The 15,959-nt window shown below is 41.7% G+C and overlaps 1 protein-coding gene across 4 annotated transcripts in view; it reads left to right on the top strand.

The window, feature by feature from the left end:
* Nucleotides 1-15,959, top strand: part of GRID1 (glutamate ionotropic receptor delta type subunit 1) — a 1,339,076-nt gene that overhangs the window by 1,017,175 nt on the left and 305,942 nt on the right. For all 4 annotated transcript variants that reach the window (XM_056530786.1, XM_056530787.1, XM_056530788.1 and 1 more), the window contains exons 7-8: nucleotides 2,955-3,116; nucleotides 7,042-7,161. In XM_056530786.1, the coding sequence (XP_056386761.1) occupies nucleotides 2,955-3,116; nucleotides 7,042-7,161 (282 nt within the window). The remainder of the gene's footprint in view (nucleotides 1-2,954; nucleotides 3,117-7,041; nucleotides 7,162-15,959) is intronic.

Below are 15,959 nucleotides of genomic sequence, written 5' to 3'. Positions count from 1 at the left end.
AGATGATATCGCTGGGACTTGCCATCTTCATGAAAGGTTGCTTTGAGATGCCAACTCTCTTAGTTGTCGGATGGCACGAACATGCGTCCGGCTCAGGAGAGAAGAAGATTCCGGCAGTAGGGGTGATGTGCCCTCCTTAGCAGCAGCGTCCTCATTTAAAGATTTGTATTTTGGGCGTGTATCACACTACAGTGGTCCCCAAACAGAGGGACTTCAGCGCTTGCGAAAGTGAAAGTAAAACCAATGTGGGAGGTTATTGCGCTTACAGACAATGATATAGATGGTGGTATACTGGCAAACAGGTGGCAATAGAGATACAGGTGTGGCCAGATGTGTTTTGGAGCATAAGGAAGGTGGTCTTATATAATTTTTTTTAACCTCTATTTTTTACTTTTTTATAACTTTTATTTTGACACTTTAATAGTCTCCATAGGAGACTATTTATAGCAATCATTTGATTGCTAATACTGTGTAGTGCTATGCATAGGGCATAGCACTGATCAGTGTTATCGGCTATCTTCTGATCTGGTCTGCTCGATCTCAGACCAGAGCAGAAGACACCAGGAGACGGACAGAGGGAGGTGAAGGGACCTCTGTCCACCATTACAGATGATCGGATTACCTCGGCAGTGCTGCGGGCAATCCGATCATGCATTTTTCTGACCGCACTCCCGCAGATGCCGTTATCTGTATTGATCATGGCATCTGAGGGGTTAATGGCAGACATCCGCGCGATCACGGATGTCCAACATTACCGGCGAGTCCCTATCAGCAGCCGGGTACTGCTGCGCATGACCCAATCATCACTGTACCAGGACGTACATTTACGCCCTGCATCGTTAAGGGGTTAAGGAGTTGATTTTTTTTTTGTTTGTTTTTTTGTTTATAAGTATCCATCACTCCAAATTTTGAAAAGGAGGACCTATTTCTCATGCTGTGATTGTCACTATCTACATACCAATCAAAATGATAGCCTGTATAAGACCACCTTTCTTTTGGTCAGCTCCGAAACGCGTCTGGCCTCACCTGTATCTCTATTGCCACCTGTTTGCCAGTATAGCACCATCTATATCATTGTCTGTAAGCACTATAACCTACCACATTGATTTTACTTTGTCTTTCACAAGTGCTGCAGTCTCTTTGGGGACCACTGAGGATGCTGCTGCTAAGGAGGGCACATCACCCCTACATTTGTTTTACTATATCTGCAGCAAGGGCCCTGCTCATATTATATCTAAATAAAGCATAATTAATTTTGTATAACCAACTACATATCCAGTCTTACTTACATTCCCAGTTCACCCTATGACTTGAGGTCTGATCATTGTTCCATTATTGGAGGTATGCTTTAAGGAACTAGAAGAGAACACTTAAAATCCCTGAGTCATGTACTCTTTTAGTTTTTTTCTTTTTTCAAGAGTAAGTTTGTAACATTGTTAAACAGGGATTCTGACACTAAGTGGATTCAGTGAACCTTAAAAGGGTATTACAGGAAAAAACTTTTTTTTATATATATCAACTGGCTCCAGAAAGTTAAACAGATTTGTAAATTACTTCTATTAAAAAATCTTAATCCTTTCAGTACTTATGAGCTTCTGAAGTTAAGGTTGTTCTTTTCTGTCTAAGTCCTCTCTGATGACACCTGTCTCGGGAAACGCCCAGTTTAGATGAGGTTTGCTATGGGGATTTGCTTCTAAACTGGGCGGTTCCCGAGACACGTGTCATCAGAGAGCACTTAGACAGAAAAGAACAACCTTAACTTCAGAAGCTCATAAGTACTGAAAGGATTAAGATTTATTTACAAATCTGTTTAACTTTCTGGAGCCAGTTATATATATATATAAAAGTTTTTTTCCTGGATAACCCCTTTACCACACATTTTATATTTAAATTTTATTGAGCATACATTTAATTACTCCAATTTTTTAAACCAAGAAATAAATGCAAGAGTCAAAAATATTCTGTCCTACTTACATACAACGCATCATGGAACAGGCTGGATGTGATAGTTAGCTTTATGAAAAATTAAAAGCATTCCCTGGCCTTAACACACACACACACACACACACACACACACACATATATATATATATATATATATATATATATATATATATACAGTGGTCCCTCAACATACGATGGTAATTCGTTCCAAACGACCCATCGTTTGTCGAATCCATCGTATGTTGAGGGATCCGTGCAATGTAAAGTATAGGCATCTGTACTCACCTGTCCCCGTCGCTCCGGACCAGATCCTCACCGCTCCCGCTGCTGTCCCAGGTGCTCTCGATGCTGTCCCGCTGCTCCGGTGTCTTCTTCACGATCCTCCGGTGTCTTGCGCATCGTCTGCAGGGTCCGGGTCTTGCTTTCCGGTGACGTTATTACGCTGCTGCGCCGGCACGGCGTGCGTAGTGACGTAATAACGACGCCGGAAAGCAAGGCCTCGACCCTGGAGAAGATGCGCAAGACACCGGAGGATCGCGAAGTGGACCCGGAGCATCGGGAATAGGTAAGTGAACCTGCTGGGGCACATTACACTGCTATCCGACAGCAGCTTAAGCATTTTGCGCTGTCGGATAGCAGTTAATGCGATGGCCCCGACATATAAAAGGATCGTATGTCGATGCTGACATCGACATACGATGGCCTCTGAGAGGCCATCGTATGTCGATTTTATCAAATGTCGGGGCCATCGTAGGTCGGGGGGGTTACTGTATATGTATATATATATATATATATATATATATATATATATATATATGTGTATATATATATATATATATATACATATATATATATATATATATATATATATATATATATATATATATACATATATACGGTTGAAACTTTAAAACTGGTTGTGTTAAACATTTTTCTTTTTTTAATCTGTCTCCTGTATTGAAGCAGAGGTATAACATTAACATAAAAGAAATACTGTGTGTTGTTTACAGGTTTCCAACCTTTACCTGTATGACAGTGTACTGATGTTGGCTAATGCCTTCCATAGAAAACTAGAAGACAGAAAGTGGCACAGCATGGCAAGCCTGAACTGCATGAGAAAGTCAACCAAACCTTGGAATGGTGGACGGTCTATGCTGGACACTATAAAAAAGGTAAGAATTGGCCAGTTGGGTCACTCTAATCAGAACCTGACATATATGAAGTAAATTGGGAAAGGCTATAGTTTGTCATCTATTGGACAGACTGCAATAAATAAATATGTCAAACATAATAACAAAGTAATGAAACTAATAAAAACAGCAATCCTAAAAATAAAATCCTTTCCTATCTGCATTTCAAGAATCCTCCTCTATAACATGAGGTATTTTAAGGGGGCATCATGTGCTCTTATAAAGTCTGTCTATATTATGTGGTCAGAACTTAAAAAGGCACTCCGCCCCTAGACATCTTTTTCCCTATCCAAAGGATAGGGAATGAGATGTCTGATTGCGGGATCCGGCCTCTGGAACCCCTGGCGATCTCCGTGTAGCACCCGGTGTTCATAATGTTCAGAACGCAGAGTGCTGCACGGAGATCAGACATATTATCCCCTATCCTTTGGACAGGGGATAAGATGTCTATAGGCGGAGTACCCCTTTAATCTTAGTTCGATTTGTATCAGCTGACTCTTTAGGCAATGTTCACAGACCATTTTTTTCAAGTAGGCTTGCTAGAGTGTAACAAGGGCCGGAATGGAGTTCAAACGGGGCCCTGGTATTGAAACTTACCAGCCCACATGCAATATAGCTCATCTCCCCCCCCCCCCCATACCATGGAAAATTAGAAGGGCACAATGCATTCTGCTGCACATTTTGTTTTATTTGGTTACACCCCTACCCTTACTACTTGTTTAAAGTCTCCTTTTGACATGTAAGGTTAGGTTTCCACACAGATTTTTTTGTATGTTTTTTTTTTTTTTTTTAAACTGCCACTGCAGTTTTTGAGCCAAAGCCAGAAGTGCAAAAAAATTCCACAAAAAAATCTGTGTTGAAACCAAGCCTTACAAAGACATGTCAGAAGTTTTATTGTTTGTTTATGTGGTCCAGAGAAGCTTCTCCCCACTCTTTCTTCTGATCAGTGAGGCCTCAGCTTTGAGACTCTGACCAATCAAAACTTTTGATAATCACCTCGCAGTAAAGAGACCTTAGGGAACAGAGACCAAAGGGGTGATTTTTTTAGGACAAGGAAGAGCCAGGTAAGTATAGTATCAATAGATGTTATGCAATGGGAGCACACAGACAGCAGAGGGCCCCTGTGCAATGAATGTGCCTGGCCACCCCCTCTCTTTCTATACACTGTGGCAATGGTGCTGCCTACCGCCTACATAATACCAATAGAAATATACTTAAACCTCCGCTATTCACTACACCGGAGCCGCTTTACAGCGTATCGCTCATCCCCCTCTGTGATCGCTACAATCTCCCCTCCTGCCACTGCATTCAAATTTTGTATTCACTGTGAAAGCCACCACCCGCCCCCTGGCGCAAAGCACTACGGGAACAGTAGTCCCCCATTACGTCTTTGCAATAGACGTCCACAGTGGGAGACTACACTTCCTGTCACGCCTCTGAGCTACATCGTACAACACATGCGTACAGGCACGGCTTCATTAAACGAGTGTAAAAGGAAAAAAAAACTGGAGTTTTTAATTTAAAGGGTGGCGGGCCCCCTAACATGCACCTGCATCTATATTGTAATGTCATGCTTAGTGCATACACATACTGTATGCAGACATGCACACTGAACAGACACAAATGTACATACCCCCTTAAAGGTATCATTTTTAGATGGGACTTTTGATTTTAAGGGACCAAGAATCAGCAATTCTGGACTTTGGAATTTTATATTTTTTTACATATATGCCATTCACCAAGCAGTTTCACTGACATTATATTTTTTATAGTTTGGACATTTCTACATATGGCCATATCAAATCTGTTTGTTTATTTTGTATACCTGCCACTGTACTTTCTGACCAGCACTCCAGTCCTGAAGGACACTATGGCAGCTTATAACAATAGAGCTCTGATAACACTGATCAATGCTGTACTATGGCACAACATTTTTTCAGTGTATGCAATTTAAAAAATAATAGATAAAAGGTAAAAAAAAAAATGTTAATACATGGGAATAAACAACCAATGCTCCACAAGGAAAGCCAAGGATCACTAACCAATAATATCACCAAAACCCTGGGTACAAGGGCCAACAGCACAAGATCCCTTTACATATACTTAGCTAACATATACATATACATTAGCTAATCATTAACTAGTGAGAAAATGAAAAGACAAAAATATATTACACTTTAGATGGCCAAACCATCCTTATGACACACATATAGCCAGGAGTCTGCAGTACTTCAGATACTGTACAACATCCAAAACACTACAGTATGCCCCCCCCCCCCCCTCTACCTGCAGGACTCCTGCTAATGGGAACTGTGTTCCTGCTGTGTAACTGCTTCCATATATTCCTGTAGGACTCAAGCCCTTGGAATCCCATGATTAACCTTCCATTAACATCCACTGATCACTTTGTTAAACCTATCAACCGCATAAAGACTTAAACAGTTAGGATTGGAGTAATCTCAGATTTTAGAAGTTGTCACAGGAGTCCCACTGTATAATACAGCTAAACATCTGCCACAATTTTGTGGTTTCACAAGGGGGGACGTAGCACTCATTTGTGACAAATATAACAAATCCTGGAGTTTTAATTTGTTAACAACCCATGTATTAACACATTAAAACTCCAGGAGTTGCTTATAGCATTAAAATGTTATACTTAATGTGTAAAATTTTATTTTCGTGTACTGTCACTTTTAGGCAAGGTTTCTACACAAGTTTTTTCTGGCATTATTTTTGGAAAATTGCCACTGCAGAAATGTATTCAAATGGAATGGGAAATATAAAGGAAGGACGTACACATCTCCTTCCTCAGGAATCCACTTCCGACTTTGGCTCGAAAACTGCAGTGGCGGTTTAAAAAAAAAAAAAAAAAAAAACCTGTGTGGGAACCTATCCTTATACAGTGACCCCCCGATCTACGATGGCCCCGACATACGATCATTTCAACATATGATGGCCTCTCAGAGGCCATCTCATGTTGAATGCAGCATCAACATACAATGCTTTTGTATGTCGGGGCCATCGCATAAACGGCTATCGGGCAGCGCAGACTGCTTCAGCTGCCACTGGATAGCCATTTTCGGTGCCCTGTGTGGTCCGCTGACGATCACTTACCTGTCCTCGGGGCTCTGGCGTGTCCTCTTCGGGATCCCCTGCATCGTCGGCGCTCTCCATCGTCGTCATCACGTCGCTGCGCACGCCGTCCCATGATCCAATAGGAGCGACGTGCGTAGCGACATGATGGCGGCGACGGAGATCGAGGATGCCGGGGAAGCAGAGGCCTTGCCGGAGCATCGGGGACACCCCGGGGACGCGGCAACAGCGATGGAAGGCGACATCCAGGGCAGCGATGATGGTCCGGAGCGGCGGGGACACATGAGTATAACCTCCAATACCAGTGGACTTTAACCTGCGGACCTCCCGATGTTGCAAAACTACAACTCCCAGCATGCCCGGACAGCCGTTGGCTGTCCGGGCATGCTGGGTGTTGTCGTTTTGCAACATCTGGAGGTCCGCAGGTTGTAGACCACTGTCCTATACTTTACATTGCACGGATCCCTCAACATACGATGGTTTCAACAAACGATGGTCCATTTGGAACAGATTACCATCGTATGTTGAGGGACCACTGTAATGTTGTGGTTCATTTTAGAGCAGTGTACATTACTATGAAATCTTTGCAGACCTGAACTGACTTGTCAGGGGTGCAGCTTCCTTTACAAAAATTATTTTATGTTAATGTTGTGTTGTTATATCTCTACCATATGCGATTTGCTAATTAAATTATGATTTTACACTAAATACAGAAGTGATATCCCAGATCATGAACTTCATTTTGCAGATAATTACATTTCAGTTCTCTAAAAAGGTTTCCTCAATTTTTTTTTTTTAAATCCTATTTCTTCAGGGTCGCATAACAGGATTAACTGGGATTATGGAGTTCAGGGAAGATGGCTCAAATCCTCATGTACAGTTTGAAATTCTTGGAACCAGCTACAGTGAGACATTTGGCAAAGATGTGCGGAGGGTAAATAACTTATAATGTGACTTAAATGTTGGATTCCTCTCAGTTTGAGAAGCATTTCTAGAATCTTTAGTCACAGTTATAGCTAATGCCTATCCTGCTGAAGAGGAACAAGCCTTTTTAGAGGCACACAAGGGTTTATTTATAAATTTGAAAAGTATACAAGAATTTATTAACTGAATAATGTTAAATGGGCTCAAGAATTGATGTATGAAAAGTTTATGATTGAACATGAGACAAGTTTATTAAGACGTACAGTATGCCTATTTATAATTTTGGTACCAGTTACTCCAGATACTGTTTCTCCTTTACTTAGACTGGTACAAAAAGACAGCAAACTTATTCTGGAACAGATGTTTTTTTGTTTTTTTTTTGGCTTTGTAATAAACCTTAACCCCTTGCTGACCACTAATAGACCAGGCAGTCAGCATTTAACTCTGCAAGGCTGTTTTTATTGATGGATTAAACAGCATGAAGATTGATTTCCTGCTAGAGCTGAGAAAACTCTTCTAGTCTTAAAGGGGTACTCCACTGCCCCAGCGTTTGGAAAATTTTGTTCAGAATGCTGGGTGAGGGCTGCATGGGGTTGTGACATCATGGGGGGTATGGCCGCGAGGTCACGACCCCCGCAAAAGCAGTTGGATCTCAGAAGACCCAGATCACCCGTGAAGAGAATATCATGGGGCTGTATTCCTCTGTAAGGCTGGGTCACATATATATCCGGCGTCCGGCATAGTTTCCCTCCAACGTGCATCATAGGGAAACTGATGCTAGAACTGATCCCATTCATTCAGTTCACAATCATCCAGCATCTAAATTTAGATACTGGATGGTTGGACATGTCAGAGGGCACCAGACAGGGGAACACAGCTTGCTGCATTCCCCTGTCCGCTGTGCAAAAACATTGGACGCCGGATGCAATATAACTGATGATGACTTTTCATCAGTTGTGGCATCAGTTGCGTATAGATTAAGGCCGGATGCCCGACATATGTTAACCTAGCCTAACTGGGTGTTATATGTCATCACCAATTATTGAGGAAATCAGTAACATTGAAAATGTAATTTAGTAAAAAAATTGCCCCCAAAGGTATTTTTGACCTTATAAGAGCTCAAAATGTAAAACAAAATGTACAAATATAAAAGTGAAAAATGAAAAAATAAAGCACAAAACACAGTACACATCAATGAGCTCACCCCTCATATTTTTATAATATTTTGTGATATCTTTTCATGTGACAACAATGAATAAAAAGCAGTCTTCTACAATGTAAAGCAATAAGTGCACAGCCTGTATACCAGTGTTTAATGTTGCTTAACCCCTTAAGGACACCACCTTAATGATCAAGCACCATTTTTCAAATCTGGCATGTCTCTTTAACCCCTTAAGCATACAGCCCATTTGGGCCTTGAGAACACTTTCATTTTTTCAGCTACAGACTCATGTGAGGGCTTGTTATTTTGCCATCAATTTTTCTTTGTAATGACATCTTTTATTTTACCATAAAATCTATGGGCCAAACAATTATTATTTATGTTGGAAAATTGATTAAAACACCACAATTTTGCATCTGTTTTTCATTTTTTGGTAAAATTGACATGATTTTATTCTGTGGGCCAATACAACTAAAATGATACTCATCTTTACATGCTTTTCTTTATTATTGTACTGCTTTAAAAAAAACAAAAAAACTCAAACTTTTTAAACAAATTTTGTATGTTTAAAATTGCCCTCTTCTGACCCCTATATTTTTTTTTTTTCCCTATATGGGGCTGCATCAGGGCTCCTGATACATCCAATCTTATAGATGCTGTGTTTAGTACTGAACACAGCATTTATGGGGTTAATGCTGTCAAGAGCAGTGCGATCGTGGACTTGGCAGCTGGTCCCGCCACTGATCTCCTGCAGCATATTACGTAGAACAGGACATCAATACAACATATGCATACGTCCTATTGCAGGAACCTGATGGAAGATAACGTATGCATAAGTACTATAGTGGGAAGAGGATAATGTCTTAACCTTGACAACAAAACTGAAAACACCCTTAAGTAGAAATGTCCAAATTGGGCCTAAAGTGTCAATATTGTGTGTGGCAACCACTATCTTCTCTCCTACTTTCCATTTAAGGATGTCCCATAAAGGCTCAATACGGTTTAGGTGTGGAGACATGCTTGGCCAGTTCATCACCTTTATTCTCAGCTTATTTAGCAAGGCAGTGGTCATCTTAGAGGTGTGTTGGAATGCTATCCTGCGGCCTGTCTTCAAAGGAAGGGAAACATGCTCTGCTTTGAAATGTCACGGTATATATTGGCATTTATAGTACCCTCAATGCATTGCATCTCTCCAGTGCCAGCAGCACTCACCCAGACAATGACACTCCCACCACCATGCTTGGCTTTAGGTAAGACATACTTGTCTTTGTATTCCTCACCTGGTTGCCACCACGTACCACTGTCATCATCTAAACCAAATACATTTAACAGTCAACCATGTCCTTAGTCTGCTTGTCCTCAGCAAACTGGGGGACTTCATGTGCTTCATCTTTAGAAGAGGCTTCCTTCTGGGATGACAGCCATGCAGAACAATTTGATGCAGTGTGCAGCATATGGTCTGAGCACTGACAGGCTGAACCCCCTCCACCCCTAAACATCTGCAGCAATTGACAGCATTCATATGTCTATTAGTGTTGCTCGCGAATATTCGCAATTCGAATATTATTCGCGAATATCGCATATTCGCAAATTCGCGAATTTCGCGAATATAGCGCTATATATTCGTAATTACGAATATTCGTTTTTTTTTTTTTTTTTTTTCTTCTTCACAGTACACATCACAGTGATCATCCCTCTCTGCTTCCAGCTTGTGTGGTGTAAAGAAGGCTCTAATAATACTGTATGAGACTGGCGTGCGAAAATTCGCATATGCGAATATTAGTATATACAAATTTTCGTATATGCGAATGTTCGCGCATGCGAATTTTGTATATGTTGGTTTTCACATATGTTAATTTTCGTATACGCGAATTTTCGTATATGCAAAAATAAAACGAGAATATAACGAATATGCGAATATTCGCGAATATATGACGAATATTCGTCCATATATTCGCGAATATTCGCGAATTCGAATATGGCCTATGCCGCTCAACACTAATGTCTATTTCCTAAAGATAATCTCTAGATATGAAGCTGATAACATGCACTCAACTTCTTTGGTTGACCATGGTGAGGCCTGTTCTGAGTGGAACCTGTCCTGTGAAACCACAGGTCTTGCCTTCCTTGCAGCAGCTCAGTTTCAGGGGTTTTTGGGGTCAAGTTTCTTATAGCCTAGGCCATCTTTATGTAAAGCAACAATTCTTTTTTCCACATCCTCACAAAGTTCTTTGCCATGAGATGTTAAGTTGAACTTCCATTGAGATACCTGCTCTACATTTACATCTGAGACCTTGTAACACTAACAAGTCACATGACACCTGGGAGGGTAAATGGATAATTGGGCTTCATTTGGACATTTCCACTTAGGAGTGTATTCACTTTTGTTGCCAAGGTTTAGACATTAATGTCTGTGTGTGGTGCTAGTTTGAGGAGATATAAACATTCAAGGGATACTCTGGTGGATTATTATTTTTTTTTTAATTAACTGGTGCAAGAAAGTTAAACGATTTGTAAATTACTTCTATTTAAAAATCTTAATCCTTCCATTACTTATCAGCTGCTATATGCTCCAGAGGAAGTTTTTTTCCTTTTTGAATTACCTTTCTCCCTGACCACAGTGTTCTCTGTTGACACCTCTGTCCATGTCAGGAACTGTCGAGAGCAGGAGAAAATCCCTGATAAGTACTGGTGGGATTAATATTTTTAAATGGAAGTAATTTACAAATCTGTTTAACTTTCTGGCACCAGTTCATTTAAAAAAAAAAAAAAAAAAAAAGTTTTCCACCGAGGTAATCCTTTAAATACTGGTATACAGGCTGTTCACTCACTACATTACATTGTAGCAGAATGTAATTTCCTCAGTGTTGTCACATACAAAAATGTGAGGGCTGGACTCAATTATCGGAGATACTATAAGAAAAAATTAACAGCTCAAGTTACACCCCTAGTCTCACTCTTTTTAACCCCTATGTAGTAATGTCTGAATAGAAAGGGATCACAATTTAAAACATTATTTTGGTATCACACTTCCCTTTGATATGACAAAAAATATACACAAATTTAAGATACAAATTACATAAAAATAAAGTCTAATACATCACTTAAAAGCAACACAAAAGCATTTAAAAAGTGAACAAGAAGATGTTTCATAGCCTCAAATCTGCATGTAGTAAAAAATCGAAAAATGTTTCTTGTTAGGAAGGGAGTAAGGAGCCCTTTCTGAAAGTGGTTAAACATATTCTAGGGGGGGGGGGGGGGGCATATAGGACATATTTAAAAAAAGTCACTTGAAGTGTAACATTGCGTATATTTTATGTATTTCTTAGGAAATCTTAATTAGTCTAAAATTGGAACCTTTAAACTATAAAACTAGCAAATCTTATTGTATTATTTTAATGATTGATGCCACAAACATGTTATTGGTATTGCTCCAGCTATTGGAATATCCATTATTAACCTGCTATATTACTTCTGATAGTGTTTGGCAGAACAGTACCACATTCATCTGTTTGCTCTACTTGGTATAGAGCTCATTTTCAGCCCAGTTACATTTAGTATAAAAGTAAAGATTTTGAGAGAAGTATGATGTAAGCCAATGAGTTGTGAATCATGTTCAATGTTAATCAAAATATCACTGTGAACTATAGTCAAAAGGGACCTCTGCCATGTCCTCTGCCATAAAACATGTTGGTGGCAGTACCAGCTCTGTGGGCACCACCCATTGGCCCTGGCCTAGTACAGGTAGCAGCAGCCAGGTGCCTGGTGGTCCTAATAGTAGCAGCAGCAGCAAGGAAAAGTTGTCTATTTCTTGCAGGGCCTCATTGTTATGGAGGATGATGTGGCCACTGTGGACTTAAAGGGGTATTCCAGCCCTAATACATCTTATCCCCTATCCAAAGGATAGGGGATAAGATGTTTGATCGAGGGGGTCCCGCTGCTGGGGACCCCCACAATCTGTCATTCAGCACCCACCTTTGCAAGATTTCCGCAGCGCTGGAGGCTCCGAGTGTGCAGCGTGATGACCACGAGGGGCCAGAGTTTCGTGGCGTCACGACTCCACCCCCATGGGACGTCAGGCCCGACCCCTGGCTAATAGCGCACAGCACTGATCGCGGTGCTGTGCACTATTAACCCTTAAGGTGTGGTGTTCAAAGTTGATCGCCGCGTTTAAAGTGAATGTAAAGTTCTGCCGGTTAGTTCAGTGGGCTGTTCGGGACGGCAGCAGCGAAATCGCGGCATCCCGAACAGCTGGCAGATACAAGGAGGGTCCTTACTTGCCTCCTATGTCCCCGATCATCGAATGACTGCTCAATGCCTGAGAGCCAGGCATGAGCAGTCAAGCTGCAGAATCATCAATCAATGTTATTCTATGAGGTAACAAAGATCGATGTAAAATATCAGTGTGTGCAGTGTTACAGCCCCCTTTGGGGGCTATAACACTGAAAAAAAAGTTAATAAAGATCATTTAACCCCTTCCCTACTAAAAGTTTGAATCACCCCCCCCCCCCCCTTTTCCCACAAAAAAAAAAAAAAAAAAAAACAGTGTAAATAAAAATAAACATATGGGGTATTGCTGCGTGGGGAAATGTCTGAATTATAAAAAAATATGTCATTAATTAAACTGCACGGTCAATAGCGTACGCGCAAAAAAATTCCAAATTCCAAATAGTGTATTTTTGGTCACTTTTTATATAATGAAAAAATTATTAAGAAGCGATCAAAAAGTCTGATCAATACAAAAATGGTACCGCTAAAAACTTCAGATCACGGCGCAAAAAATTAGCCCTCATTCCACCCCGTTCACTAAAAAATATAAAAGTTATAGGGGTCAGAAGATGACAATTTTAAACAAATACATTTTTGTGCATGTAGTTATGATTTTTTTCACAAGTACAACAAAATCAAACCTATATAAGTAGGGTATCATTTTTATTGTATGGACCTACAGAATAAAGTTACAAAATTGCATTTTTTTTCTTCAATTTTGTGGCACAATTATTTTTTTTTCCATTTTGCCATAGATTTTTGGGTAAAATGACTGATGTCATTACAAAGTAGAATTGGTGGCACAAAACATAAGCTATCATATGGATTTTAGGTGAAAAATTTAAAGAATTATGATTTTTTAAAGGTAAGGAGAGAAAAATGAAAGTGAAAAATTGGTCGTTAAGGGGTTAATTGGCTTTTTCCTGGTCATCTTAGGAGGAGAAAGATTCTGATGATATGAAGTTGAGTCTGGTTACAGTAACAGTCATGGCCTTAAATGTTTGCACCCCTGAAATTTTTCAAGAAAATGAAGTACTTCTCACAGAAAAGGATTGCAGCAACACATGTTTTGTTATACACCTGTTTATTCCCTTTGTGTGTATTGGAACTAAACCAAAAAAGGGAGGCAAAAAAGCTATTTGGACATAATGTCCCACCAAACTCCAAACATTTACAAAATTATTGACACCCTTAATTTAATATTTGGCTGTACACCCTTTGGGAAAAAATAACTAGTCACTTCCTATAACCATCAATAAGCTTCTTACCCCTCTCTGCCGGAATGTTGGACCACTCTTTCTTTGCAAACTGCTCCATGTCTCTCTTATTGGAAGGGCACCTTTTCCCAACAGCAATTTTAAAATCTCTCCACTGGTGTTCAATGGGATTTAGATCTGGACTCATTGCTGGCCACTTCAGAACTCTCCAGTTTTTTGTTGCCATCCATTTCTGGGTGTTTTTTGACGTATGTTTGGGGTCTATCTTGGTCTCATCTGTCCACAAGACGTTTTCCCAGAAGGATTTTGGCTTACTCAAGTTCATTTTGGCAAAATGTAGTCTTGCTTTTTTATACTGTGGGGTCCTCCTGGGTCTCCTGCCATAGCGTTTCATTTGATTTAAATGTTGATGGCTAGTTTGAGCTGAGACTGATGCTCTTTGAGCCTGCAAGACAGCTAGAATATCTTTGGAACTTGACACCTTTCATCAATTTTCTCTTGTGTCCATGCCCAGGAAGATAAGCTACAGTGTCATGGTGTCACGATGCCGGCTGGCAGGTAGTGGATCCTCTGTGCCAGAGAGGGATTGGCGTGGACCGTGCTAGTGGACCGGTTCTAAGCCACTACTGGTTTTCACCAGAGCCCGCCGCAAAGCGGGATGGTCTTGCTGCGGCGGTAGTGACCAGGTCGTATCCACTAGCAACGGCTCACCTCTCTGGCTGCTGAAGATAGGCGCGGTACAAGGGAGTAGGCAGAAGCAAGGTCGGACGTAGCAGAAGGTCGGGGCAGGCAGCAAGGATCGTAGTCAGGGGCAACGGCAGAAGGTCTGGAACACAGGCTAGGAACACACAAGGAACGCTTTCACTGGCACAATGGCAACAAGATCCGGCAAGGGAGTGCAGGGGAAGTGAGGTGATATAGGGAAGTGCACAGGTGAACACACTAATTGGAACCACTGCGCCAATCAGCGGCGCAGTGGCCCTTTAAATCGCAGAGACCCGGCGCGCGCGCGCCCTAGGGAGCGGGGCCGCGCGCGCCGGGACAGAACAGACGGAGAGCGAGTCAGGTACGGGAGCCGGGGTGCGCATCGCGAGCGGGCGCTACCCGCATCGCGAATCGCATCCCGGCTGGCAGCGGAATCGCAGCGCCCCGGGTCAGAGGATGTGACCGGAGCGCTGCAGCGGGGAGAGTGAAGCGAGCGCTCCGGGGAGGAGCGGGGACCCGGAGCGCTCGGCGTAACAGTACCCCCCCCCTTGGGTCTCCCCCTCTTCCTAGAGCCTGAGAACCTGAGGAGCAGACTTTTGTCTAGGATGTTGTCCTCAGGTTCCCAGGATCTCTCTTCAGGACCACAACCCTCCCAGTCCACTAAAAAAAAAGTTTTCCCTCTGACCTTTTTGGAGGCTAAGATCTCTTTGACAGAGAAGATGTCCGAGGAGCCGGAAACAGGAGTGGGAGGAACAGATTTGGGAGAAAAACGGTTGAGGATGAGTGGTTTGAGAAGAGAGACGTGAAAGGCATTAGGGATACGAAGAGAAGGAGGAAGAAGAAGTTTATAAGAGACAGGATTAATTTGACACAAAATTTTGAAAGGACCAAGATAGCGTGGTCCCAACTTGTAGCTAGGGACACGGAAGCGGACATATTTAGCGGAGAGCCATACCTTGTCTCCAGGGGAAAAAACGGGAGGAGCTCTTCTTTTCTTATCCGCGAACTTCTTCATGCGTGATGAAGCCTGTAAGAGAGAATTTTGGGTCTCTCTCCATATGATGGAAAGGTCACGAGAAATTTCATCCACAGCGGGCAGACCAGAGGGCAAGGGAGTAGGGAGGGGGGGAAGAGGGTGACGGCCGTACACCACGAAAAATGGGGATTTGGAGGAAGATTCAGAGACCCTGAAGTTATACGAGAATTCGGCCCATGGGAGGAGATCTGCCCAGTCATCCTGGCGGGAGGAAACAAAATGTCGCAAATAATCACCCAAGATCTGGTTAATTCTTTCTACTTGTCCATTGGACTGGGGATGATATGCAGAAGAAAAATTTAATTTAATCTTGAGTTGTTTACAGAGAGCCCTCCAGAATTTAGACACGAATTGGACGCCTCTATCCGAGACAATCTGCGTAGGCAACCCGTGAAGACGAAAAATGTGTACAAAAAATT

Source organism: Hyla sarda, chromosome 7 (assembly GCF_029499605.1).
Source record: "Hyla sarda isolate aHylSar1 chromosome 7, aHylSar1.hap1, whole genome shotgun sequence".
NCBI classification, from domain to species: domain Eukaryota; kingdom Metazoa; phylum Chordata; class Amphibia; order Anura; family Hylidae; genus Hyla; species Hyla sarda.
The sequence above is the reverse complement of the archived record's forward strand: the minus strand, read 5'-3'. Positions and strand labels throughout refer to the sequence as shown.